Source organism: Leptodactylus fuscus, chromosome 1, assembly GCF_031893055.1.
Source record: "Leptodactylus fuscus isolate aLepFus1 chromosome 1, aLepFus1.hap2, whole genome shotgun sequence".
Lineage (NCBI taxonomy): Eukaryota > Metazoa > Chordata > Amphibia > Anura > Leptodactylidae > Leptodactylus > Leptodactylus fuscus.
Window position 1 is genome coordinate 131,084,962 of NC_134265.1, and position 24,792 is coordinate 131,109,753.

At 43.1% G+C, this 24,792-nt stretch overlaps 1 protein-coding gene across 4 annotated transcripts in view; it reads right to left on the bottom strand.

Annotated features, from left to right (window-relative positions):
* Positions 1 to 24,792, bottom strand: part of CHD8 (chromodomain helicase DNA binding protein 8) — a 52,709-nt gene that overhangs the window by 20,645 nt on the left and 7,272 nt on the right. For 3 of the 4 annotated variants that reach the window (XM_075276721.1, XM_075276718.1, XM_075276719.1), the window contains exons 2-15: positions 17,174 to 17,959; positions 12,217 to 12,579; positions 9,916 to 10,021; positions 6,747 to 7,026; positions 6,511 to 6,625; positions 5,965 to 6,150; positions 5,570 to 5,638; positions 5,427 to 5,482; positions 5,136 to 5,337; positions 3,173 to 3,310; positions 2,978 to 3,099; positions 2,615 to 2,858; positions 1,244 to 1,420; positions 1,019 to 1,162 (exon numbers count right to left, since the gene is read on the bottom strand). In XM_075276721.1, the coding sequence (XP_075132822.1) occupies positions 1,019 to 1,162; positions 1,244 to 1,420; positions 2,615 to 2,858; positions 2,978 to 3,099; positions 3,173 to 3,310; positions 5,136 to 5,337; positions 5,427 to 5,482; positions 5,570 to 5,638; positions 5,965 to 6,150; positions 6,511 to 6,625; positions 6,747 to 7,026; positions 9,916 to 10,021; positions 12,217 to 12,579; positions 17,174 to 17,842 (2,871 nt within the window). In that variant the 5' untranslated portion in view covers positions 17,843 to 17,959. The remainder of the gene's footprint in view (positions 1 to 1,018; positions 1,163 to 1,243; positions 1,421 to 2,614; positions 2,859 to 2,977; positions 3,100 to 3,172; positions 3,311 to 5,135; positions 5,338 to 5,426; positions 5,483 to 5,569; positions 5,639 to 5,964; positions 6,151 to 6,510; positions 6,626 to 6,746; positions 7,027 to 9,915; positions 10,022 to 12,216; positions 12,580 to 17,173; positions 17,960 to 24,792) is intronic. The other variant, XM_075276720.1, reaches the window with a different exon arrangement.

The window sequence follows — 24,792 nt, forward strand, 5'->3', positions numbered from 1 at the left end:
AGTTGGATATACAGGACTTTGTGTTTGGGTTTAAAAAAAACTGTTGCGCTGCGGAGAGCTCAAAACGCTCACTGCCGGACCCAGTCTGGCATGCAGAAGACGGAAACCTCAGAACGGAGATCGGGCACGGGTGTGAACCCAGCATAAGCAGTACACACATTCCGTTTGGCCAAGCTGGGGATGTAAAGGAGACACTGATAGAGATGAGCGAACAGTAAAATGTCCGAGGTTCGATATTCGTTTCGAGTTGCCCCTCAATATTCGACTACTCGAATCGAATATCGAACCCTATTATACTCTATGGGGGGAAAATGCTCGTTTCAGGGGTAGGCAACATTCGATCAAATTATACTTACCAAGTCCACGAGTGAGGGTCGGGCTGGATCCTCCGTGAAGTCTTCTCCTTGCAGGGTCCCCGCGGTGTCTTCCAGCTCTTCATTCACTCTGCCAGGCATCGGGCCTGGGCAGAGCCGACTGCGCATGCCCGCACTACAAGCGGACATGCGCAGTCGGCTCTGCCCAGGCCCGATGCCTGGTAGAGTGTATGAAGAGCCGGAAGACGCCGCGGGGAAGCTGCACGGAGAAGACTTCTAAAGGTAGGAGAAGAACCAGCATTGATTGGCCGACTGTATAGCATTCGGCCAATCAATGCTGGTTCAGCATCGAACTTTTCCATTTGAATAGCGAGTGCTACTCGATCGAGTATTTCGAATACCGTAGTATTCGATCGAACACCTACTCGATCGAATACTACTCGCTCATCTCTAGACACTGACACATAAGTAAAATATCCAAATTGTATCAGGCTGACTGGGTTACTGAGAAAATCAAAATAATCTGCGAATATAAAGCAAAATACCACACATACTGTTATTTAGAGTAGGGTTAGGATGGTGTATGGTATATTTCTAGAATAATTGTGATAAGGGAGGAATTAAGCCAAAGAGTTTGTGCATTGTATACACGTATGGATAGATTATATAATTTTTTATTTATTTATTTCATGCTTCTTTAGTACCTGTTCCTCTGTTTTTAGATCTCCAAAGTCTTTCAGAAACTCTGCCTCTGATGCAAACTGAGTTGGCTCCAAGAAATGTAACAGACTAAAAAGCTCCTCCACGGTGTTCTGCAATGGTGTTCCAGTCAATAGAACTTTGTGCTCCTGGAAAAAAAATAAATGCATTTTGAGTAGGCTGTCCTGGTCGAACATAGAAAATTAGAAGTTTCCTAACTGTAAACTTACTAGGTCCATGTGCTTCAAGCTATCCAACAGTTTACAGTTTCTGTTCTTCAGACGATGAGCTTCATCAATAATAACACAGCGCCATTCTATTTCCCGCAGCTCAGGGCAGTCAGAAAGCACCATTTCAAATGTTGTGATCAAGGCATCAAACTTATAAGCGCCAGGAATGAGACGACCCTGTAGATGGCAACCAATGAGCAGAAGGTCAAATTAATCTGAAATAAAACTAAACCATGTACTTTATCTTAAATTATTAATTTTAAGTTGACAAGTAAGCCATTTTTACAGCAGCTGATTTTTTAATCTCACCAAGAAAGGTGGCATTGAAAAAAAAAAAAAGAAAGAAAAGAAAATCAGATGAAAATTCTTCAGCCAATTCAATTAAAGTGAACTAGTCAAAAGAGCAGACCAATGTGGACAGAAAAATACACAATTTCACAATCAACAGGAACACGTATATTACACATAAATACACACCATGAGCTGAAAACAGAGACTTTCCACCACATATAAAGGGTAGGCTTCAAGAAGCCAATGGGAAAACCAGATACACAAATATATATATATATATATATATATATATATATATATATATATATATATATATATATATATATATATATATATATATATATATATATATATATAGTATAAGCCGAATTTTTCAGCACAGTTGTTGTGCTGAAAAAGCCCCCCTCGGCATATACTTGGGTCAAACCAAAAAAATGACCAGCTGCAATAGTAATGTATAGAATGTAATGTAATGTGTAGAATCTCCCATAAAATAGTGAAAAAAAAAAAAAAAAAAAAAAAAAAAAAGTAAAGTAAATAAAAGTTCTAAATCCCTCCTTTCCCTAGAAGACATATAAAAGTAGGAAATGACTGTGAAACACATACAAATTAGGTATCCCTGAGTCTGAAAGTGCCCGGTCTACTGAATATAGGGTATCTGCAGTGCTCCTGTTCCATCGGGAAGGGATTAATAGGAGCACTGCAGATACCCTATATTCAGCCAGGCTCAATTCCAAGGGGGGGGGGGGGGGGGTACTCAGTCCTGAAGCTCAGGGAAGGGGCAGACAGACAAGAAAACACCCCCTCTCCTTTCACAACACCCAGCATCTACTGCACCCAAACACTACTATACTCGAGTCAAAAAGTTTTCCCAGTTTTTTGTGGTAAAATTAGGGGCCTCGGCTTATATTCGGGTCAGCTTATTCTAGAGTATAGTGATATATAGACGTCGGTGTCACTGGCTTCTAATGTGAACCCTTTAAAGAAATAAGCTGAAATTGGTGGCATCTGCAGTTGGACCCCAACCAATCAATATACCATCAATATAATTTTAACCAATTATTGCATTAAGGAACTGACCTTTGAGTCTTTGCAATACATTTCATACTGCTGAATCATTTGTCGGCTAGCCAGGCTGCCATGATACACAATTGTGTTCATCTGGGTCCAGCTAGCAAATTCCCTCTCCCAGTTGGTAATAGTGGAAAGTGGGGCAATAACTAGAAAAGGCCCCTGAACGCCTACGTTGTACACTTCTTGCAGAAATGTAATAGACTGGATTGTTTTTCCTAGGCCCATTTCATCAGCCAGAATACAGTTTTGCCTGTAAAGAGAAAAATGTTTAAGGATATGAAAGGGTTTTTTTTTTTTTTTTTTTTTTTTTTTAATTAAATGAATCAATAAATGCAAACATTTAAAATACTGAAAAATCATGAATCATACCTGTTGTACCAATTGAACAGCAGCCAATTCACCCCCTCTAACTGGTATTCCCTCAACTGGTTCCCATTCCTATATTCCCGTGACAGTTCTAATTTATTCCAAGATGTAGCGACTGGCCTTGCCTACGAAGAATAAATTAGGTTAACCATTGCACATTTAAAAATTTACTTTAAAACAAGAAAAGCCGCCACTCACCACACGCTTCAGACTGGGCAGTCTAGATTCTATACGCTTAAATTCATCGACCTTCCCATCATCCACATCTTCTTTAAGTTCCCAAGTACTGTCTTCATAAGGCAGTGAGCACCACTTGACCAAATAATACACAACAGGCTGAAAAAGGAAGCAAACAGGTTTAGGTCAGCATTACTTAAGATTCAATTGTAAGGCACTTTTCACATCAGCATTGTCAGTTCTGTTAAAAATGGAAACGGACAGACCCGATTGACTTATAATAGCGTCTGACAAGCAGTGGAGTTTGTCAATTTGGAAGGAAGCAGTGCTGCATACTAATGTCAAACTCAAAGTTAAAAGGGATTCTACCACTAAACTAACATTTTTTTCTAATGACCACGTCGGAATAGCCTTAAGAAAGGCTGTTCGTCTCCTACCTTTAGACGTGGAGACGTAGGAGCTCTCCGCAGCAATGAGGGCAGGCCCCAGCGCTGAAACGCCGGTGAGCACGTCCCCATTGCTGCCCGAGAGCTGTTTCCAGCGCCACCTCCTTCTTGAGCAGCAACTCCGGCTCTTCTGTCTTCTGATGTGATCCAACTTCCGACGCCTGCGCAGTAGGCTCCTGTATTGAACTACAAGAGTGGCCTCCCAAAAATGGCCGCCGGCCATTTTTGGGTGGCCGCTCTTGCAGTTCAATACAGGAGCGGCCGGCGGCCATTTTTTGGGTGGCCGCTGTATGCTCCTGTATTGAACTACAAGAGCAACAGCTCCTGTAGTTCAATACAGGAGCCAACTGCGTAGGCGTCGGAAGTTGGACCGCATCAGAAGACAGAAGAGGCGGAGTTGCTGCTCAAGAAGGAGGCGGCGCTGCAAACAGCTCTCGGGCAGCAATGGGGATGCTCTCACCGGTGTTTCAGCGCTGGGGCCCGCCCTCATTGCTGCGGAGAGCTCATTTGCATACTGGTTAAAACTGGTATTTCTACGGAACGGCGCGGCGGAGACCACGTCTAAAGGTAGGAGACGAATAGCCTCTCTTAAGGCTATTCCGATGTGGTCATTAGAAAAATGTTAGTTTAGTGGTAGAATCCCTTTAAGCAACTGAAAATCAGCTTCTATGTTGTCCGCCACGTTGCTTCTAAGCATCAAGATTCTCATACAAATAAAGAGTGTGGGCACAAACCGATGCAAGTGCGTACACTATCAGAAGGACAAAGACCAGTATAGCTGTTACACAACTCGAAAATAATATAGCAATTGTCCACAGACTGTCTTGAAACCCAGTTATGAACAATTCATTCTGGTTTCTTTTTTTTTTGTTTAAATGAAACAACCCCCTATGTATTATATCGAAATAGCCATTTATATTATAACCAAGTCAACTAATCTGTTAGGAGAGCAAGATTACTATAATTTTAGTAGTGCCCTGCGGTGATCATAGAGATTAATGCGGAGTAGGGAGAAGGATGAATTGTAAAGCTATGGTTTTTGGTTTGCATTGTTGTTTCAATGACCAAGCAAGAGTTTCCTAAACACGGCCGTACCATTAAGGAAGCAGTTAGATGCCACAGCAACATGTAGGGAATATTAAAGAGGACCTTTGATGTCCTCATGAAAGTGCGGTATACTATACCACTAAAAAGCCATAAATGCACTGAATTCAGCGTATGGTCAACGTTCATGGCATGGTGCCCTGGTGGTGCAGATATCAGTGCCGTTAGTTTTAGCACCAATATCTCCCCACTGTCACAGCTCAGCGTCATTGCAGGGCTCTGAGGAATACCCCTCTGACAGTACAATGGGGCCTTCCTCACAGCCCAACGATGATGCTGAGCTAGGAGGAACCACATTTTGGTTTTTTAGCGGTAAAGTAAACCGCACTTTCGTGAGGACATTAAAGGTCATCTTTAAACAAGACTTTTTATTCCTAGAAAGCCATTTTATGCATTTTTCTAACATTCTGTCGAATATGAAAAATGTAACATACCTCCCCATTGTCTTTATCAACACTATGCGATTCATCTAGAATTCGATCCACTTCAACATAGTCTGGATTAAAGGGCTCCTCGTCCTCCGGCATGAAATGACGCATTTGAGCCATTTTAGTCTTAAAACGTTTAAGCTTCTGGTGGATGCGTTTGTCTCTCTCCAACTGTTCAATTGTAGCCCATTCACAGTGTAAATAGGAGCTGAAAATTTTTTTTAAATAAATAAAATCTTAAAATTACCAAAGTACGATGACTTGCAATCACAAAATACTGAATATAGGAATACTCACTAGTTTTTATACTTGACAAAAAATTCTTCAGCGTCAATATAACCTCCAGTGGAAAGCTAAAAATGGAAGGAAAATACGAACACTAAATTAGATACAGGAATAAAAATAAATAAATACAATGACGTTAAACAACTTGTCCACACCTCTTTCTTCACGATTCTCATAGACAGAATTTTGTCTACAATTGCGGCATCTTCTTCACTTGGGTTTTCCTGAAAATATTTAATTGAAATAGTTAATGAAAATTATTGGCATCCAAAGGAAAACAAACCAACCACACTAAGTATGAAATCTAGCATTTAAAGGGGGTTTCCAGAAGATATATGCAAAGGTTGCTCATCAATATCAGATTAGTGGGCATCAAGTACCTGACACCCTCATTATTCTGTTTTCAGCAGCTTATACACATGCAGCAGACAGCTCTGTACTCTACGTAGCGGCTGAACGGAGCCAGGTTAGCTCCCATTCCCTTTCAAGTCTCTCATTCACGAACAAAATAAATAAATAAAAATAAAATCAATTAAAATGATCTACTTACAACAAAGAACTGCATGGAAGGGACAGATTCATTGTCAGGCAGCGGGATGGGTTCAGGCAAAAGGACAGGCTCACTCTTGACAGGACCAGTCACGTCAACTTCCTCATCATCTTCATCATCAGTAATTTTAATGTCCAAATCTTCAGTGTACTTTTTACGTTTCACCTGGCGGTTTGATCGCCTCTTCTGAGAGCAGAAAATAAGTTTAAGATTTTTAGTTTAAAAGGGTTGTCTGTGATAATTTTTTATTTTTTTAATGAGACCGGGAGAGGGGGAACAAACAGACAACCCCCCCCCCCAAAAAAAAACACCACACCTAATGATAAACCTTGCACCCCTTATCTCTAGTCTACATCTTCATATGGTCCCTTTTTTCCTGCTCCATGTACAGATTAGATTAGGTTTTTTTTCCATTTAAAAAATCAGTGTCTGGTGGTAAAAGAGGTGCATGCATGGACCCAGACATTTTACAGGCTTGTCTGTTATGAAGATTGGTTTGATCTACAGACACCAGCAGCTACAGACCATCACCATACTGCACAATACCTGAACACTGTCTTCATCCTCAGCTGGAGATGCTTGAGATGGCACAATTTCAGCATCAGAGTTATCAGATGATGGGTTACGCTTTCTTTTCTTACTCACTATGGGAGTAATAGTACTGGAAACAAAATAGATACTTGTTATGAAAATATTTGCAACATTTAGCATATGACATAAAATTATATTAGGTTACACTGTATAATATGCTGTAAAAGGCATTTCTGTACATGGATACTCACCTAGGCTTCGATTTGCTCTTAGAACGCGAGCTACTACAGGATTTGGATTTCTTGGACTTGTCATTAACAGCACAGTCTCCTGGTTCACCTTTCTTTTTCTTCCTCTTTTTTCGACTTCCATCGTCATCATCAGCATTGACACTTGGAAGTTCATCCTCATTTAAGACACGGGGAATATTCTGTTCTCCTCGAGCACGAGCCCTGGCAATAGCCTCAGCCACAATTCGGTTTGCTTTTTCCTGTTTCTTCTGGTTATCTAGTTTACGGGATTCACCAGCTACTGAAATATAGATAAAATAACATTATGCCAACGATCCCTTTACAGCAGGACAGAATTACCACATTATTGAGATATGAATGACAGCTTCAAGGTAACTTTTCATGTTAAAGAGGACCTTTCACCACTCCAAGCCTGTGCAGCTTTCTGCCCCATGTTATAGGCGCTGCTGCACAGACTCTGGTGCACTTTGAATTATCTCCCTAGCCCCCCTCGTTTTCGAGCTCTGAGCCCCGTTAATTCTGGCACCCTGTATGTTAATGAAGCCGTTCAGTGTCAGAAGGGCGTTTCTGACTATAAAGACAAGAGCTACGTCAGTCTGACACTGTCCAATAAGCAGAGGACAGTGTCGGAGCGGCTTCTGCAGCGTGTTCTCGTGAGTTCTCATGATATCAGGCAGTTGTCTCTTCCCAGGGCTGCACAGAAGACCCGGAGAAGCGATCCAGGCCGTGTATTGAAGTGGATGAAGGGGAACTTCACTGACATTGCTACAGGTAAGTAAAGAAACCCCTAAGCCCAGTACACTCTGTGGACTTAGGTCTAGCCCCTATACAACGAGCATTAACCCCTATAGCCCCTAGGCAATGCTCATTGCCTAGGGGCTATAGGGGTTAATGCTCATTGCCTAGGGGCTATAGGGGTTAATGCTCATTGTATAGGGGTTAGACCTAGGTCCACAGGGTGTACTGGGCACTTATGCTCATTGCTTAGGGGTTTCTTTACTTACCTGTAGCAATGTCAGTGAAGTTCTCCTTCATCCACTTCAATACACGGCCTGGATCGCTTCTCCGGGTCTTCTGTGCAGCCCTGTGAAGAGAGGACTGCCTGATCTCCGGAGAACTCACGAGAACACGCAGCTGGAAGCAGCTCCGACACTGTCCAATGCTAATTGGACAGTGTCAGACTGACGTAGCTCTTGTCTTTATAGTCAGAAACGCCCTTCTGTCACTGAACGGCTTCATTAACATACAGGGCACCAGAACTAACGGGGCTCAGAGCTCGAAAACGAGGGGGGCTAGGGAGATAATTCAAAGTGCACCAGAGTCTGTGCAGCAGCGCCTATAACATGGGGCAGAAAGCTGCACAGGCTTGGAGTGGTGAAAGGTCCTCTTTAAACCTACTGACTGCTCAGTGGAAAACCTGTTACAGCGAAGGAGAAGAAGAGTGGAAGGAAAAAATTTATAGGTCATTTATAGGTCAGTAAAAAATGACACGGATTACACACAGATTAGTATCCGGGTGTCAATCACAATTTTCACTGACCTACACAATGAAATGAATGGACTGATCCACAAATATGGACAGGTACCATACAGTATATTTTTGTGCTCTTCACTACAACCTGGGCACACAAAACTCCAACAAGTATTTTATGTCAGGACACAGCAGCAGAAATCCAGGGCTAATAGAGCAGCACATTCAATGCATGAACCTGTTTACATGTTGTAAAATGAAGAGGAATTTGAGGTGGACAACCAACTAGGAGTTTCCCCCTCTGCATACTAGCACTGCTCTTGCCACTCAGACCCCCCCTACCACCTACTGTGCCAACCCTTGCAGCAAGAACAATGCTCCCAGAGCACCAGCAGCTCATTTACATAAGACTTGTGTGTTACTTTTGTACATTTGGAGAAAAACAAATGCTATAACTTTGTCATGTATCAATGTAAGGGGTGTTCACACTTGCATCCCTGTGTAATTCCGCCAGGTCAGTTTTAAAACCCATTCATTTGAATGGATTTTAAATGCAAACTTCTGATGTCCGCCTGCATACTCTCCGTGGGGAAACCGGTATTTTTGGCCAGACACAAAGTCGGACATGCAGGACTGTGGCAGGAAAAAAAAAAAAAAAAAAAAAAAAAAAAAAAAGGTTTGCTTTTAAAGGGATTCTATCATTGGGAAAACTTTTTAACTGGACATATATTTGCATAGCCTTTTGAAAGGCTGTTCCACACATACCTAATCCTCTCAGCCATTTTTGAATTAGCCCACTTTATTGATATGCTAATTAGCCTGCAGGGCACTCTGGAAGTTCACTAAGCACTGTGTGTTGTGTGTAAACAGGAGGGAGGTGAGCGCAGGGAAGGTTGCTGCTGATCACTCATCAGCCTTCCCTGCTCTCACTTCTTCCGGTTTACACACAACACACAGTGCTCAGTGAACGTACGGAGTGCTCCGTACTTGCTAATTAGCATATCTATAAAAGCAAACTAATTAAAAAAAAATGGCTGAGAGGATTAACAAATAAAAGGTATGTGTGGAATAGCCTTTCAAAAGGCTATGCAAATATATGTCCAGTTAAAAAGGAGTTTTCCCAATGATAGAATCCCTTTAAAATCCGTTCAAACTAATGGGTTTTAAAACTGACCGCCGGGAAGCCGTCCCCTGTCCAGTTAGGCCGGGGCTTAGGATGGAAACCTGGCAGAGTGACACAGAATGCACACGGGCGCAAGTGTGAACGCCCCACTAATGTGCTCTGTAAGACATTGATGTTATCCCTTAACATTAACACCACTTACTAAATATTGGGGCCTCAAAAAGGCCAATCAATATGGTTATTTATTTTTTTTCTAGATTGTGAGCCTCGTATAGGGATCACAATGTAAAAAATTTTTTTCCCCTATCAGTATGTCTTTGTATGAATGAGAGGAAATCCATGCAAACATGGGGAGAACATACAAACTCCTTACAGATGTGGTTCCTGGTGGGATTCGAACAAAGGAGACCAGCAATACAGAGCTGCAGTGCTAACCACTGAGCCACCGTGTTGCTCCCCAATATGGTTATAAAAAAAAAAATTATATATATATATATATATATATATATATATATATATATATATATAGGGAATCTGCAGAGAATGATTAAAAACATTAGTCTTAGATAACATACCTCCAACTTTCATTATGGTTTGGTTTGCTGTGAGATTTGCCACTTCATTTGCATTCAAAACCTTCACCACAGACAGACTCTGTTGAGCACCTTGGGAGGAACCCGCCTGATGAGAAACATATATATTTACAATGTTCTTTATAGTAAGAAAAATAATCTTAGCAATAATATGACTACACTACAGGAAGGGAACACATACATTACAAACTGGATCTCAACAAACGAAAAATTGAAGTTGAAAATCTTTCCGGATATAAATCGTGTAATTTGCATACAACATGCATCGTTAAGGGCTGGACTGCAAATCAACGCAACAGGCTGACCCAATTATATGGTCTCAATAATGTGTATGGTCCTAATGTGCCCAAATACACTTCCCCACAACATCTGAAGAAGATGCAAATCTCCATAAGGATGGACGTTATTTCCACAACATCTGGGCATACTGCTGATAATATACAGTAGCAAATGTGGTCTTTCAGGAAAATAAATAAATGAATGAATGAATGAATGAATGAATGGAGTGGGGTATGGATCAGGGCCCCAGTGAGCTTCTGATTCACGTCTAAGTAATGTTAGGCATCAATCTTTCTTGCCTACACACTCTGGGCACGTTGCCTTGAACCAAGAGGAACCCAGGGCCTGCTGCACCAACATTATACTGTATCTGAGAATGGCTCTGACAATTTCAACCCAGTACCCAATAGCATTAAGGTTCTGCTGGTCATCACGTGGAAGAGGTTTGTGTGACCCTCTGAGGATATACCTCCCCAGACCATCACTGATCCAATGCCAAACTGGTCATGCTGCAAGCAGCACAATGCTCACCATGGAGTTTTCAGGCTCTCAAATGCACAGAGTGAAACTGCTCTCACTTGTGAAGAGATTGTGGCACCAATGGTGGACCAATCAACGAAAAAGTTCTCTGATAAACGCCAAATCAAGCTACATGGTGCTGGGATATACAGGTCTCACTATAAGATGTTGGGCTCTCATACAGCCCGTTTCTCACAGTTTGGTCAGAAACATGCACATCAGGGATATCTGTGCAATAAGAAGCGAGGGTCTGCAAACACTCCGGAGCCTTTTAAAAGTTCAATACTTTATTCCATTCCAATTAAAAAACGATAGTTTACAAAAAGTGGTGTCAGTGGGAAATCACACATAGTGAGTTAAAAAGACGCTAACGCGTTTCGGGGTATGAATGCCCCTTAGTCATATCTGTGCAAACTGATCTGCAAAATTGATCTGCAAGCTGAACTACACATAAAACGCTCATACAGGCACTGTCCTGCTCGCAATCCCAGAGGGAGTGACATGAACAGAGCAGATAAACGGAGTTCACACAGAGTTTTTTGGACCGGATTTTGACGCAGAATCCACCTCCAAAAACGCCTCCCATTGACTTCAATGGAAGCCGTTCACTTCTTTTTTCCGCTAGCGGTTTTGTCCCAATCGTGGTAAAAAAGAAGCAAGCTGCCCTATATTGCCGGGGATTCCGCGACTGAATCAGCTGCAGAATCTGTGGCGCAGGGCGACACTCGCTCCTGCCCAGGGCCCATTCATTTGGGCCTAATACAGAGCAGCTGCACTTACCGGCATCCAGTAGCAGCTAGCCACGGGAGGGTTTTTTTGGTCCGCATTCTGAGGTGGCTTCAAAATCCGGTCCAAAAAACCTCCGTGTGAACTCAGTTTAACAGTTATTTTACACTGCCCACCTTTACTGTAATTGGTTAGTCTGCACCATACACCCTCCTGATCTTCGGCATTGAACCGTACTAATACAGCCTGTTGCCACAAGACACAGGCTGCTGTGCTGTAATAGTACGGCACTTATGGCTTAAGGGTCAATTCCCCAGACAACCCCTTTAACTCTTCATGCATAAGATTTATTTAGAACTGAGCTGTGATTATTCCTCATAGACATGTATAAATTAATTGATAATTGGGCACTACCAGTTGGAGGACGAATGAAGAATGCAAATGTATACTCAGAGAGACAAGTCAGGGACATTGGCACATTCTTTTCTTTGAAATTAGACATCCCCAAAAACAAGACTTTTTTTGTTACCCAATATGAACTTTCTTAAGACTTCCATAGAAAACAATATGCATAACAAAAATGTCTTTGTATGTTGACTACATTTTCCCTAGATGGTTTCTACAAGCTTATTTTAGGCTATAAGATAAATAAAAAGCGATTTGTACAATTCTTAACACGTGAAATCAATATGAATGAAGATACTTTGCTTCCTATTTTTAGGTACCAATGTTATTCATGACAGTTTTTTTTTCACTTACCTGTGGCTGTAAGAGAACCTTGAGAGGTACTGAAAGCCTCTGAGCTCCCTGCTGGCTTATAACATGTGTCTGCTGCCCACTAGGTGCAAGAGTCAAACCGCCTGGTGCCTGCTGTACAATCTGAAACTTCTGTGGAGTTTGTCCTGCAGCCCCAGGTTGCTGCACCTGCAGCTGAATAGTGACTACTTTGGCTGGTTGTCCTTGAGTAGTCTTGGCCTGGGTCAGAGCAGCCAACTGGTTTCCTTGAAGAACAAGCTTTCCTGGAAGACCACCCAGTACTACATGACGTTGGCCCTGTGGTGCTCCAGAGGCAGCCGCCTGTGTGGGTGGCTGAAGCACAAGTGTGATGCGTTTGGAATCCCCCTGGGTAAATAGAAATATACACCATATTAACTGAAATAAACAGAAAAATCACCAACAGGACATGGTCTTAGGCCCAGTTCGCATCTGCACATGGGTTTCCATACGGGTAAAAAAAAAAACGTTACCTTAGGAAACCCGCAGACCCCATAGACTATAATTGAGTCTGTGTGGTTTCCGTTCGGTTTCCGCCCAAAAAGGACAAAAAATGTGGAGAGAATAGCGCTGCAGAGAGGTGAACGTTATCCCCTTATGGAGAATGGGCACAGATGTGAACCAATCCTAAACCTGGTTAGCATAAAGCCAAGCAGAAGTTATCCAATGATACTTAAAGGGGTTGCCCCATCACAAGGATCCTATCTATACTGCTTGTTAATGTGGATGTAAGACTTTTCCTAAATACACTGCTTCAGCAAAACTGCTTTGTTTGTCCACTATCTTACTTTATTCAATTTTTTGTGGCCACAGCCCTGACTTATCTGCTCATGAGTCAAATGATGTATCTGCTGCTCTCAGGGGGGAGGGAGGAGGGGCTAAGTGCAGGGAGCGAGCCTGTGTATCTAGCTAATCCTGTGTCTACACCATGTGACCTAGGTCCTGCACTCAGATAGGGGAGAGGAGCTGCTTTCATTTCTTCTGTTCTCCCAGTTATCAGGCTAGCTAATTCAGTTGTGTTCATTATGGCAGAGACAGGCAGTCTCTGTATGTAACACAGAATGGAGTTGCTGCTGCCTGTACTTCATAGTTCAATGTGGGTGGGCGGAGCTACACGTGAATTTGGGGGCGGAGCTAAACGGCAGGTTGACTGTGAAACCCTGCCCACCAAATGATGCAAGAAACCAGGAAGAAAGAAGATTTTACAAGAGTGAAGACTGGTGAGTATGTGAGGTGGGAATACCCCTTTAAAGGGGGTTTCCGGGTTTATTATTCAATGACTTATCTGGAAACCCCTTTTAAAGTGGTTATGAGGGAGAAGAAAAAGACTTTAGGCAGTGTACTCACTGAAGTGGCTCAGTAGACTCAGTACAGCAGCATAAATCACAGTTGGAGAACTAGTAGGGATGCTGAGCTAGAAGACTTCCACCACCCCAGCAGGGCTATAAAAGGCTCAAAATACACGCTGAAAGCTTTTATCCCAGACATAATCCCTTTCACTTCCCAGACACACTCATTCATAGAGTTTTATGTTCTCAATAGATAACCGACTTAGGCGATGTCGGGAGAGACTCCAGTACCCCAGAATAAGTTGTAAAACCAAGATCCTGCTTCCCAGAAATGGAGAGCTCCCTCTTAAAGAGAGCCTGTTCCATTTTCGGGTATGTCTTGCATCCTTCTCAAAAAATATTTTGTACAAATGGTCCTTTCTGCTGTTCTTCCTTCTAGAAACATATAAGTAAATAAACAACTGGGTTTTAACAGCTTGGGGGTATTACCTAACAAAGTCTAATAAGTTTTATCTTGTTATACTGGGTAGGGATAAAACGCAGTCACAAGGAAAAACACTCCTTGTCAACACAGTTGTCCATTTTGTCTTACATTTTTTGGATGAATAACAGAGGAGCAGTATATGTGTATAAGAATGCTTGAAACAGGCTCTTGGAGCCGACAGGTCGCAGTATGAGGCAATAAACCTCCTTCACTTTTTTCATAACTTTTGGTGTGCCACTTGCTTTTTTGGAGTTATATTGAACGGGACAAATCCTTTTCCTACTGGTGAGCACTAGAGATGAGCGAGTAGCATTTGATCGAATACTATGGTATTCGAAATATTCATACTCAATCAAATACTACTAGCTATTCGCAGTAAATATTCGATTCAGAACCAACATTGATTTGCCGAATGCTAAAGTGTATAGCATTCGACCAATCAACGCTGGTTCTGCCGGAGGCTCGTCTGTGAGGAGGCGGAGTCTAAGATCGGACCACAGCAGTCTCCATTGTGGTCCGATTTTAGACTCCGCCTCCTCACAGACGAGCCTCCGGCAGAACCAGCGTTGATTGGCCGAATGCTGTACACTGGCCAATTAACGCTGGTCAATTCATTCGTATGAGAAAAAAAAAGCTCCCTCGTAACAGCAAGCTGCCAGCTCTCCTGATTAGCAAGGGCGAGACTGCTGCAGAACCAGCGTTGATATGCCGCAGGCTCGCCTTTGCTAGTCGGGAGAGCTGGCAGTTTGCTGTTATGAGGGAGCTTACTTTTTATCAGCGCAACCGCAAGTGCTGTGCAGTTAAAGCGCACGGACCCCATAGACTATAATCGTTCCATAGAAATACCAGTTTTTACCGGTATGCAAATGAGTTCTTTGCCCCAGCGCGCAAACGGCAATGGGGGCGTCCCCATTGCTGCCAGAGAACTGTCTCCAGCAACGCCTCCATCTTCAGCTGCAACCGCCTCTTTTGTCTTCCGTCTGGGTCAAACTGCGACGCCTGTGCAGTTGGCTCTGCCAGTGAGACACCGGCAGAGCCGACTGCGCATGCCGGCGGCCATTTTTTGGGAGGCCGCTCCTGTATTTAATTACAAGAGCAATAGAGGTCTCCCAAAAATGGCCACCGGCCAGCACGTGCAGTCGGCTCTGAGAAGGGGAGGATGCAGCTGAAGATGGAGGCATCGCTGGAGAGAGTTCTCTGGCAGCAATGGGGACACCCCCATTGCCGTTTGAGCACTGGGCCCCGCCCCCATTGCTGCAAGAGAACTCATTTGCATACCGGTTAAAAAAAAAAAAAAAAAGTGTATTTATACGGAACGGCGGGCCAGAGGCGACTGAGCAAGGTAGGAGACAAATAGCCTTACTTAAGGCTATTCCGACGTGGTAAATAGAAAAAAAATGTTGGTTTAGTGGTAGAATCCCTAACAGATATAGGAGACGACACAGGTCCTCTTGAAACAACACTGCAATAACAGCATCGCTTCTGCCGCTGCTGGCTTCATGCAGGGCAGAAGCATAGCGATGTTGCTGGCATCTGTGCCGGCGTCTACACTCCCCGGCATCCGCCTCTCTATTACAGCGGATGCCGGGTCTGTATTCACATATGCAAAGCCAAGCGGAGAGATGCTGCTGGCCCTGTGTGCGCGCTCATAGACCAGTCTAGCCTTCACAATGCGAATACAGACCCGACATCCGCTGTAATAGAGAGAGGCGGATGTCGGGTCTGTATTCGCATTGTGAAGGCTAGACTGGTCTATGAGCGCGCACGCAGGGCCAGCGGCATCTTGCCGCTTGGCTTTGCATATGTGACCCCGCCCAGCAGTGACGCAACAAAGCCGGAAGAATTTATAACAATGAAGACTGGTGAGTATGCCACGTGGGACAACCCCTTTAATGTTTGTGGGACAAATTGTTCTTCATGGAGTCACCATTTATTAGTCTGTACAATGTACTGGGAAGCTGGAAAAAAATATTCAGACATATATGGGGTGGATTTAAATAAAAATTGCATTTGTGCAACTTACGGGGCTTCGTTTTTGTAGAATCCACTCTGCAGCCAAAGTGACATGTCACCTGTATTCTATGTTTTGGTACGATTCTGAGGATACTAAATTCCTGCAGTTTTATTTACATTTTAACCCCCTAACAAAAATGTGTAGGGGATGCATAGGGTGTCCTTTTTGCGAGGCCAGGTATACTTTTTAGTTATACCATATTGGGGGAGCTCTATTGACTTGATCACTTTTTAATTCAAATTTTTGTCAAAAGTAAAACAGTGAAAAAAATGGTTCAGCACTTTAAAAAATATATTTCCTGTACAGAAACTACTGTAGCGGGGAAAAAAATAAAGTTTGTAAACAGGAGGTTCTTGGTCACAGGGATACCTAATGTGCATGTATTTTGCAATAATATGTTACTTTTATATTTATATATTGCTTTTTTTTAAAAAAAATAAATAATATTTTTTAAAACAATTTTTATTTTTTATTTACTATTTTATTATCCCCCCCCCCAGGGGGCTTGATCCTGCAATCATTTGATTGTAAATCCCATAGACTGCAATATAACTGTATTGGAGTCTATGAGGTATTCTCTGCATAGCTATTGAGGCTGCTCATAGACCAGCCTCTATAACTATATTGCTAGGACAAGCCTGAGAGCCTTCATAATGCTCAGACAGGTGCTGCAAGCTACTACGTCACTGCACGCCTGCATGCTGTCAACTTACTAGTGGCAGTGTAGCACATTGCAGCATATTCTCAACTTAACAGTACAATAATGTTAATACCTGCAACACCACTACTGAGTAGAGATGAGCGAACACTATTCGAAACGGCCGTTTCGAATAGCACGCACCCATAGGAATGAATGGAAGCGGCCTGCACGCCAACTTTGCCGGCGGCGTCCATTCATTCCTATGGGTGCGTGCTATTCGAAACGGGAGTTTCGAATAGTGTTCGCTCATCTCTACTACTCAGTAAATAGCATGAAGGAGGGGATAGGTGACCACTCTGAAAAATTTAATGGCATTCCTTATTGTAAATTGGACAGGCTTTGGTAATGTAGTGTTCTTGGGGACACCTGATCAGAACTCAAGGGATTCTTGGGCTTCATGAAAAAAAAAAAAATATCAGCTGATGAAGAAGAAGTAAGAAACTCATTTACTGTACCTGCTGAGGCGCGGAGGCCAATGTAACTCCAGGTTTAATGCCAGTGCTCGCATCAGTGCCAGCTGCAGAAGTACGCACTGGTTGAAGTAACAACTGACGAACAGGTCTCACTCCTGGTTGTCCTCCTACACCTGGATTTGGAACTTTGGCCAATACAGTATTTCCAGATACTATTGATACTCCAGGCCTTAGTGGGGTGCCAGTGAGCACTTTAGCAAATGTCACCTTGCCGCCATTAGCTGCCTGTCCAGGAGCCAGGGCCTGTATTTGTGTCACTGGAGAACCACTCACAGTCATTCCTGGTGGTGCTTTCAGAATCATGATTTTAGGAGCTGCTGGTCCACTTGTGGAGGTTCCCATAAAAGGATTGCCTTGGTTTATAGGTTCAGGAATAGTAACTGGCTGTGATGTAAGCACTTGCTCTACTTGGGCGATAGGAGCAGTAACATCCTGCACGATCTGTGGCTCTGGTCGTTGCTGACTTCCATCTGGAATCGGTTGCTCTACCCCTCTATCAGTGGTGAACTGTTCCAGAGGTTCCAGAACATTGCCCAAGCCAAGGGCTTCATCCATGGTGTCAGGTCCATCACGTGCAAATGAATCACTAGTTAATGAATCCAAGCCAAATAGATTGGGGTCATCAAAAAGGTCCATAATAGGGTCTGCCATCTTGAACTTTTTCACAGTAAATTCTGTGGGGAAGGCCAATAGCCTTCCCCAAGACTACAGAGCGAGCTACAATTTAGTCACAGGTTGATGTAACGGTAAAGAAGCCAGGATGGTACTCTATGGAGAGAAAAAAAAAAAAGAAGTTTGTAACTATATTATGGTTACATAAACATCTGCATGAACAGGTTTTCTAGGATTCTAAATCTATAGGAGTCTAAATCCCAGCACCCCAGCCAATCAGCTGCTTGTAGGGACGTTGGCACTCTGACCTTACCGTCTTGGATCACATGGATTTTCACAGCTCAGTACTGACATGTACCTACTCTACAAAGAAGAGGCAATCAGCTGATCAGGAGGAGTGCTGGGAGTTGGAACCCACGCAACCTGATATTGATAAATTATCTTAAGGATAGGTCATAACTATTGAGAAAACCCCTTGAAGTCTAATAATTGTCATTTCATGTCTAATTCATGTTTTACCTATTCATAATTTCTCAGCATACAACCTTCCACTTATTAACAGCTAAGGCTCGGTTCACATCTGCATTCAGGCCATTCCATTCCCCTCTCTGCATGAAAACTGCAAGTAGCACTTTTCTCTTTGCATTTTTCGTGCGGAAACCAAGCGGAAACCACACTGACCCCATTATAGTCTATGGGATCCACGGGTTTTCTTAGGGAACCGCTTTTTTATGCGGATAGGTTTCCATTCGGAGGAAGGGAGTCCCCAACTAGACTCCCCGAATGCAGATGTGAACCGCCATAAAGCCTGCTTCCCTCATCAGTTTTTCAACCCAGACTTAATAATGCTACTAGTAGTTTTATTCCAAAATCAGATGAAAACAACGGTACCTGCAAACCCAAACTTGTGTAAAATATATAAATCTATTTATTTCCTGGTTAGATCATATAAATGCAATTCATTCTAGCACTACTTATCAGAAAGGGAAGCAAAGGACTGGTTATAATCTATAATAAATTATATCGGTCAGCAGGGTTCCTTCAGGTACAGAATGATTACTCTTTTCAATAAAACAGATGTCCATGGGCGTATTGACTATTTTAGAACCTATACAGATAAAGAAGTGCTCAAATGTAGTGAACAGAGTCTAACAGGAATAAGCAAAACACAGACATCAACAGAAAGCAAGGTCAATAACACAGACGAGTCTTAGGATAAAAGCCGATTTGCAGGAAACCCTACAAAATAATGATATAAGCTACCTAACTATTAAAGGATAACTAAACTTTTGAACAACTTCTGACTTATTGGTATCAGCCATATCATTAATACATTTTGTAACATACTTTAACAAAGGTTGTCCCCTTAAAATGAAATCCTGCACTTCTATACACTTTCTGGTTTCTCAATTGAAATTCTTACACTGCCTTCACTATGTGTAAGCTTAACAAGTGCAAAAAGCATAACACACAGGCCAAGTCACGGTTAAAAAAAAATTATATATATATACATACACACACACACATATATCCTGATGCTTGGACAGAAACCTTATCAGTAGAAGGTGAACGGATATTCTTAAATTTCCATGGCGTCCAGCAACCAGATCACTCCAAGGTTCAAATAATATGTAACTTTTAATAAACAAACATCACAAGATATTTAAAAGACAATGAGAAAAATTCTCATGCCTCATGGCTGACGCGTTTCAGGGAGGACTCCCCTTAGCCATAGCCTGAAGACCACTAAACTTTGTCTGCAGATTAAAACCCATACAATTAAGAAAATCGCCCACAACAAATGATTTTTAACCCATTCATGAATGAGTCTAGACAGAAATGCGGCATCTAGATAATATAATGCAAATCAATAAATGTAAATACAAAACAATACTATTGTCACATAGGTATTAACACAAAAGGAAGTTTAAGTAATGAATAAACACAATGTAAACCAAAACATAAACATATCAATAGAGAGTCCATCCCAAAATAGAGAAAACACATATACCGCCAGCAAACTAAACTGCACCATGTAATAGAAAACAAAGGACAGAAAATCATCGCTGATAGTATATATTTTGTTGTATATACATTCATTGATTTGCATAGCATTGTCTAGATCAGTGGTTCTCAACCTTTCTAATGCTGTGACCCCGCAATACAGTTCCTCATGTTGCGGTGACCCCAATCAGTTTGGAACGCACATCCATAATGGTGTGCGTTCCAGCTGAATAGCGCTGCTGTAGACAGTAGCGCGGCTTCTCAGTGGCTAAAGCCATCGGAAATATGTATTTTCTGATGGCTTCAGGCATACCTCCCAACTTTTGAAGATTAGAAAGAGGGACAAAATGTGCGGCACGCTCTGCGGCAGCAAATTTAGCTCTGGCCACTTTTATTTTGACTCCGCCCATTCTCATTCATTTTTTTTATGTGCCTGCACACAGTATAGTCCTCTTACAGTCACCCGTACATTATATGTCCCCACGCCATCTCTCCCCCAGTTTCATATAACCCCTTCATCTGCCCCCAGTTTCATGTTCCCCCATCTCTGCCCCCAGTTTCATGTCCCCCCTCCATCTCTTCCCCCAGTTTCATGTTCCCCCATCTCTGCCCCCAGTTTCATGTCCCCCCTCCATCTCTTCCCCCAGTTTCATGTCCCTCCATCTCTGTCCCCAGTGTCATGCCGTTCCCCCCCCCCCCCATCTGCCCCCAGTTTCATGGGCCCCTTCATTATGTTCCACCTTAATGTTTAGAACAAAACAAAAAAAAACACTTATACTCACCTTCCAACGCTCCCCCGCTGCCCGCTCAGTCTCGCTCACTCATATAGTTGTAGCTGCGATGTGACGTCATCACATCACGGCTACACATGCAGAAGCCGCAGCGTAGCATTAAAGCAGGAGCTGGTTGTGACAGCTCCTGCTTTAATCACTTGTGTGTTAAACTCATCGGCGTCCTCCGGGCGCCGATGGGTTGAAACCGGGTCATACCTCCCACCGACCGGGACGATTGGGAGGTATGCTTTAGGCGACCCCTGTGTTGTGGTCATTCTACCCCCGCCGGGGTCGCGACCCACAGGTTGAGAACTGCTGGTCTAGATGCTGTGGTTTACAGTCTCTACTAGTGAATCCCATTCACACAAATAATATGCACAGCAGACACACTGTGATTTCCAAAACCGTTGCGGTTTTGGAATTCACAGCAGGTCAATAATACCTATGGAAAGGCCAGCGGTTTCACAATAGGTATAACAGAAGCAGAAAGGAAAGTCTCTGCAGACTTTCTGTGTAAAGAGCTGTGGGAATAAATGCAAAGTGTTGCTGCCACTTTATCCCGCAGCATTTTTTTTTTTGTTGTGCCCTGCTACATGGGGGACTAACCTTAAATAGGATATAACTCATATCAGCCATTCATGACCAAGATGGAAGTACAACAAGTCTGGGGGTAATGGAAAACAACCAAACGGGACTGTGCTATCCAGCTTTCATAACTCACATTTCCTAACATGGGAGTTCAAACAAAATTGTGTAGCACAGACATTTTCAGCTGTTACTGTAACTCCCAACCACCTCAGGAAGCGGAAAACGAGGGTATTCCCATATCAGCCATGAAATGCTGAAATCAGAATATTCCATTAAATTCAGATTTTGAATGCAGCAAAAGTTATAGCTAAAATATACACCAGTCCCTGACTGGCACAGATTTTCATTTAGGTGCATAGGACCCCCATATGCATGGACATTATAGAAAGGCTGGAGACTCTCAATAATTCTGGCACGTCACAACAGAGTAGAAGTGCATTAAAGGAGTTTTTCAGGACTGTGACATTGCACAGACAGAAGCAGATAGCTTTATTCTCAGTGTAATGGTGGCACTGAGCTACTACACTTTAGCTCCTATTCACTTGTATAGGTGCTGAACTACACTAAGTGGCCAAGCACACAGCCAAGCCCCATCTGTGAAAAACAGTCCACGTGTGGGCCGTATTTCCTGGACAGAACTCAGTGTGTGCATAAAGGGCATAATCAGTTATGACTCAGTGAGCTCCAGAACAGCCTATTTGCTATTGTACTAAACTGACATAAAGCTGTAGCCAACACAATTTTCTTGGAAGGACCAAGTGCTTGACCACTACTAGCTCATCACAGACAGAGCAGAGATGACCTGCTCCCTGCATAGCAGCGCCACAGTACCTCTGATTAGAGGGAGTCTTGGGTGTCAGCTCCCGACCAATCTTAAACATAGGTCATCAATATAACCTAAGTTTATCACCCCCATAGCGCTGGTAGGTCTACTATTTTACAGTCTGAAAAACGATGGTATATAGCGATATCAGTGATGGAGCCAGTGCTACGGACATCCACTATATTGTGATATTCAGTGATTATCACAAGAATATCCTTTAGTTTCAAGACCTTGTCTCAGATGCTGTCAGAAATCAGTATACACCAATGCCTTGCACACAGGGGAGAGACTGCAAGGTTCGTGTGTTTTAGTCACAGCTTGCACTTTAGACTGAAACATTTTACCTACATTGATACTAAACTGGTGCTGCTGATCACCACATCTGAGCACTGTACCTAATGTACACACAGGGGAACACGCCAGGCATATCAAGTGACGTCCCCACAGGCCCCTTCTCACCAGACTGAGACCACCCAAGTGTCCTTTAGTCCTAGATTTTCCAAATTTACAAGAAAGTGTAACTGACTACCCATAAAGTGGGGCACATATAAAATGATCAGGGCAGTAAACGTAGTCTTACAAGGAGATAGCCAGTGTGGGAGGTAAGGGCTCAGACATGTTCCTCCTCACTACAACACGTACTAGAAGAAGTCTTCTGCATCTCCCCAGTCACCTTACTCAGGTAATGCCATTCTCAGCTAATAAGACACTTTCTACACACACTTCCAAAACACACCGTCTCACCTGTGACTACTGCGTATCCCCAAGAGTGCTGTGTACTCGCCGCTATAGAGCGCAGCACGTCCCACGTGTAGCCCGGTCCTTACATGATTTCTAGCTCTTAATATCACTTAGCATACAGTAATACACATGTCGTCTCCCGGTTACACACATGCTGCTGCTGCACACACAGCTATCTCCTCCCCATACAGATACACACGGCGAAACCTAACAGCTCCAGACTCCGCCCAGCACAGCCGTGCAGCTGCAGCGTGCCCTCATTGGTCATATGTCCAGTCAATCAAAAGCAGCCGCGACGCGCAAGGTTAGGTTGAGACGATGGCTCCTCCCATCACTCTGTGGCCTAGCCGTATCCAAGGCAAAAGCGCAACCAGTCTCGATTTGATCGCGCCTGGCGACAGAGAATGAATGAAAGCGTGGTGCTAACGCTAAATACGAGGCTACTACCACACTGCACCACCGGGCAGTCGGCTGCAGACATGGAGCGGCGGCGCTAAATCCTCTGTTACGTTAAGTCCCAACCCTCAGTGTGGTACAAGCAATAGACGCATGGCTACAGCGTGACCACTCATATTTACAGGACGTAAACACAGGGGACACGCTATGGAAACTCCCTCTGCCAGAGGAAAACAGGCGGCAATAGCCCATGGACCCCACTGTGCCCGCCATGTAATAATGTGCCATAGCTACAAACCAGTGACACTTCATAGGAAGTTACACAGTGATGTCATCAAATAAATGGAGCATGCTAGCAACAGGCTGGACCAGTCCTAGGTGTGGGCCATAGAATCTGGATGACTGTAATGTGAAGGATGCACATAGTACTAATAACATGGGCTTCTCATGTGGTGGCAACTAATAGGAGTAATATACTGTTGTATACAATGTATGACCCTATGTACGCCTAAAGGTCCCTCTGCCGTATAAAATAGAATAGCGGTATTCTAAATGGAGCAAAGTACAGTAGTCTGGATTCTGCTGATCCCAGCTCACACTTGCATCATTTAATCACTTATCATAGGGCCAGAAGAGTGGATTAAACAAATCCTGAGGATACCTACATTAAGAAAAGAGGGGGTTCCCTGCCTAGCCACCACTCTACTGTTTATAGTAGACTGCAGAGTTAGGGTCCATTCACACGGAGTAAACGCTGGCTGATTCTGAACGTGTAAACATTCCGAATCAGCAGCGTTTAAAACCGATCCCATTGCTTTCTATGGGAGCCGGCATACGTGCGCTCCCCATAGAAATGAATGGGCTGCTCCATTCACACGGAGGAAAATGGCGCATTATTCGGCTCTGAATTTACAGTGGTGAAAAAAAAAAAAAGCCTCCCATTGATTTCAATGGGTGCTGCTAGCTTTTTTTTTTCCACTTTTTTATTCAGTGCTGAAAATTCAGCGCCAAATAAAGCGTCATTTTCCTCCGTGTGAATGGACCCTAAGGGCTAGTTCACACGGGGGCAAAGAGGCTGATTTTGACACCATATTTTGCTTCAAAATCCGCCCCTTTACAATAGTTGTCTATGTAGACTGCTAGCTTTTTTTTTTCTGCTAGAAGATTTTTCTGCTAGCAGAAAAAAAGTGACATGACGTTTCTTCAGGCGTTTTCCACCTGAAGAAAGCAATAGAAGTGAATGGGAGACAAAAAACGCGCGTTTTTTTCTGTGTGTTTTTTTTGCAAAAAAACCCATTCACTTTATGGGAGGGGAAAACAGCCTGGCGTTTGTTGAAGCATTTTTTTTTTTACAACAACAAAAAAAAAAAACGATCCAAAAAAAGCTACAAAGCGCGGCAAGGTCCAAAAAAAGCTTCCTAATTAGGAAGCATTTTTTCCCGGTGCCAAAATAAGCCACACGTAATTTACGTGTGAACTAAGCCACTCTGCTGTGCCATACTACAGTATAAACAGTATAGCAGGTCAATGCAGACAGAGTTTTTTGGTAAGGATTTTGACGCTGAATCCACCTCCAAAAAAGCCTCATCAAAGAGTTCTATGTATTCCGCTAGCTATTTTTTCTTCAGGCAGATTCCGAAGAAAAAAACCAACGGGAGTCAATG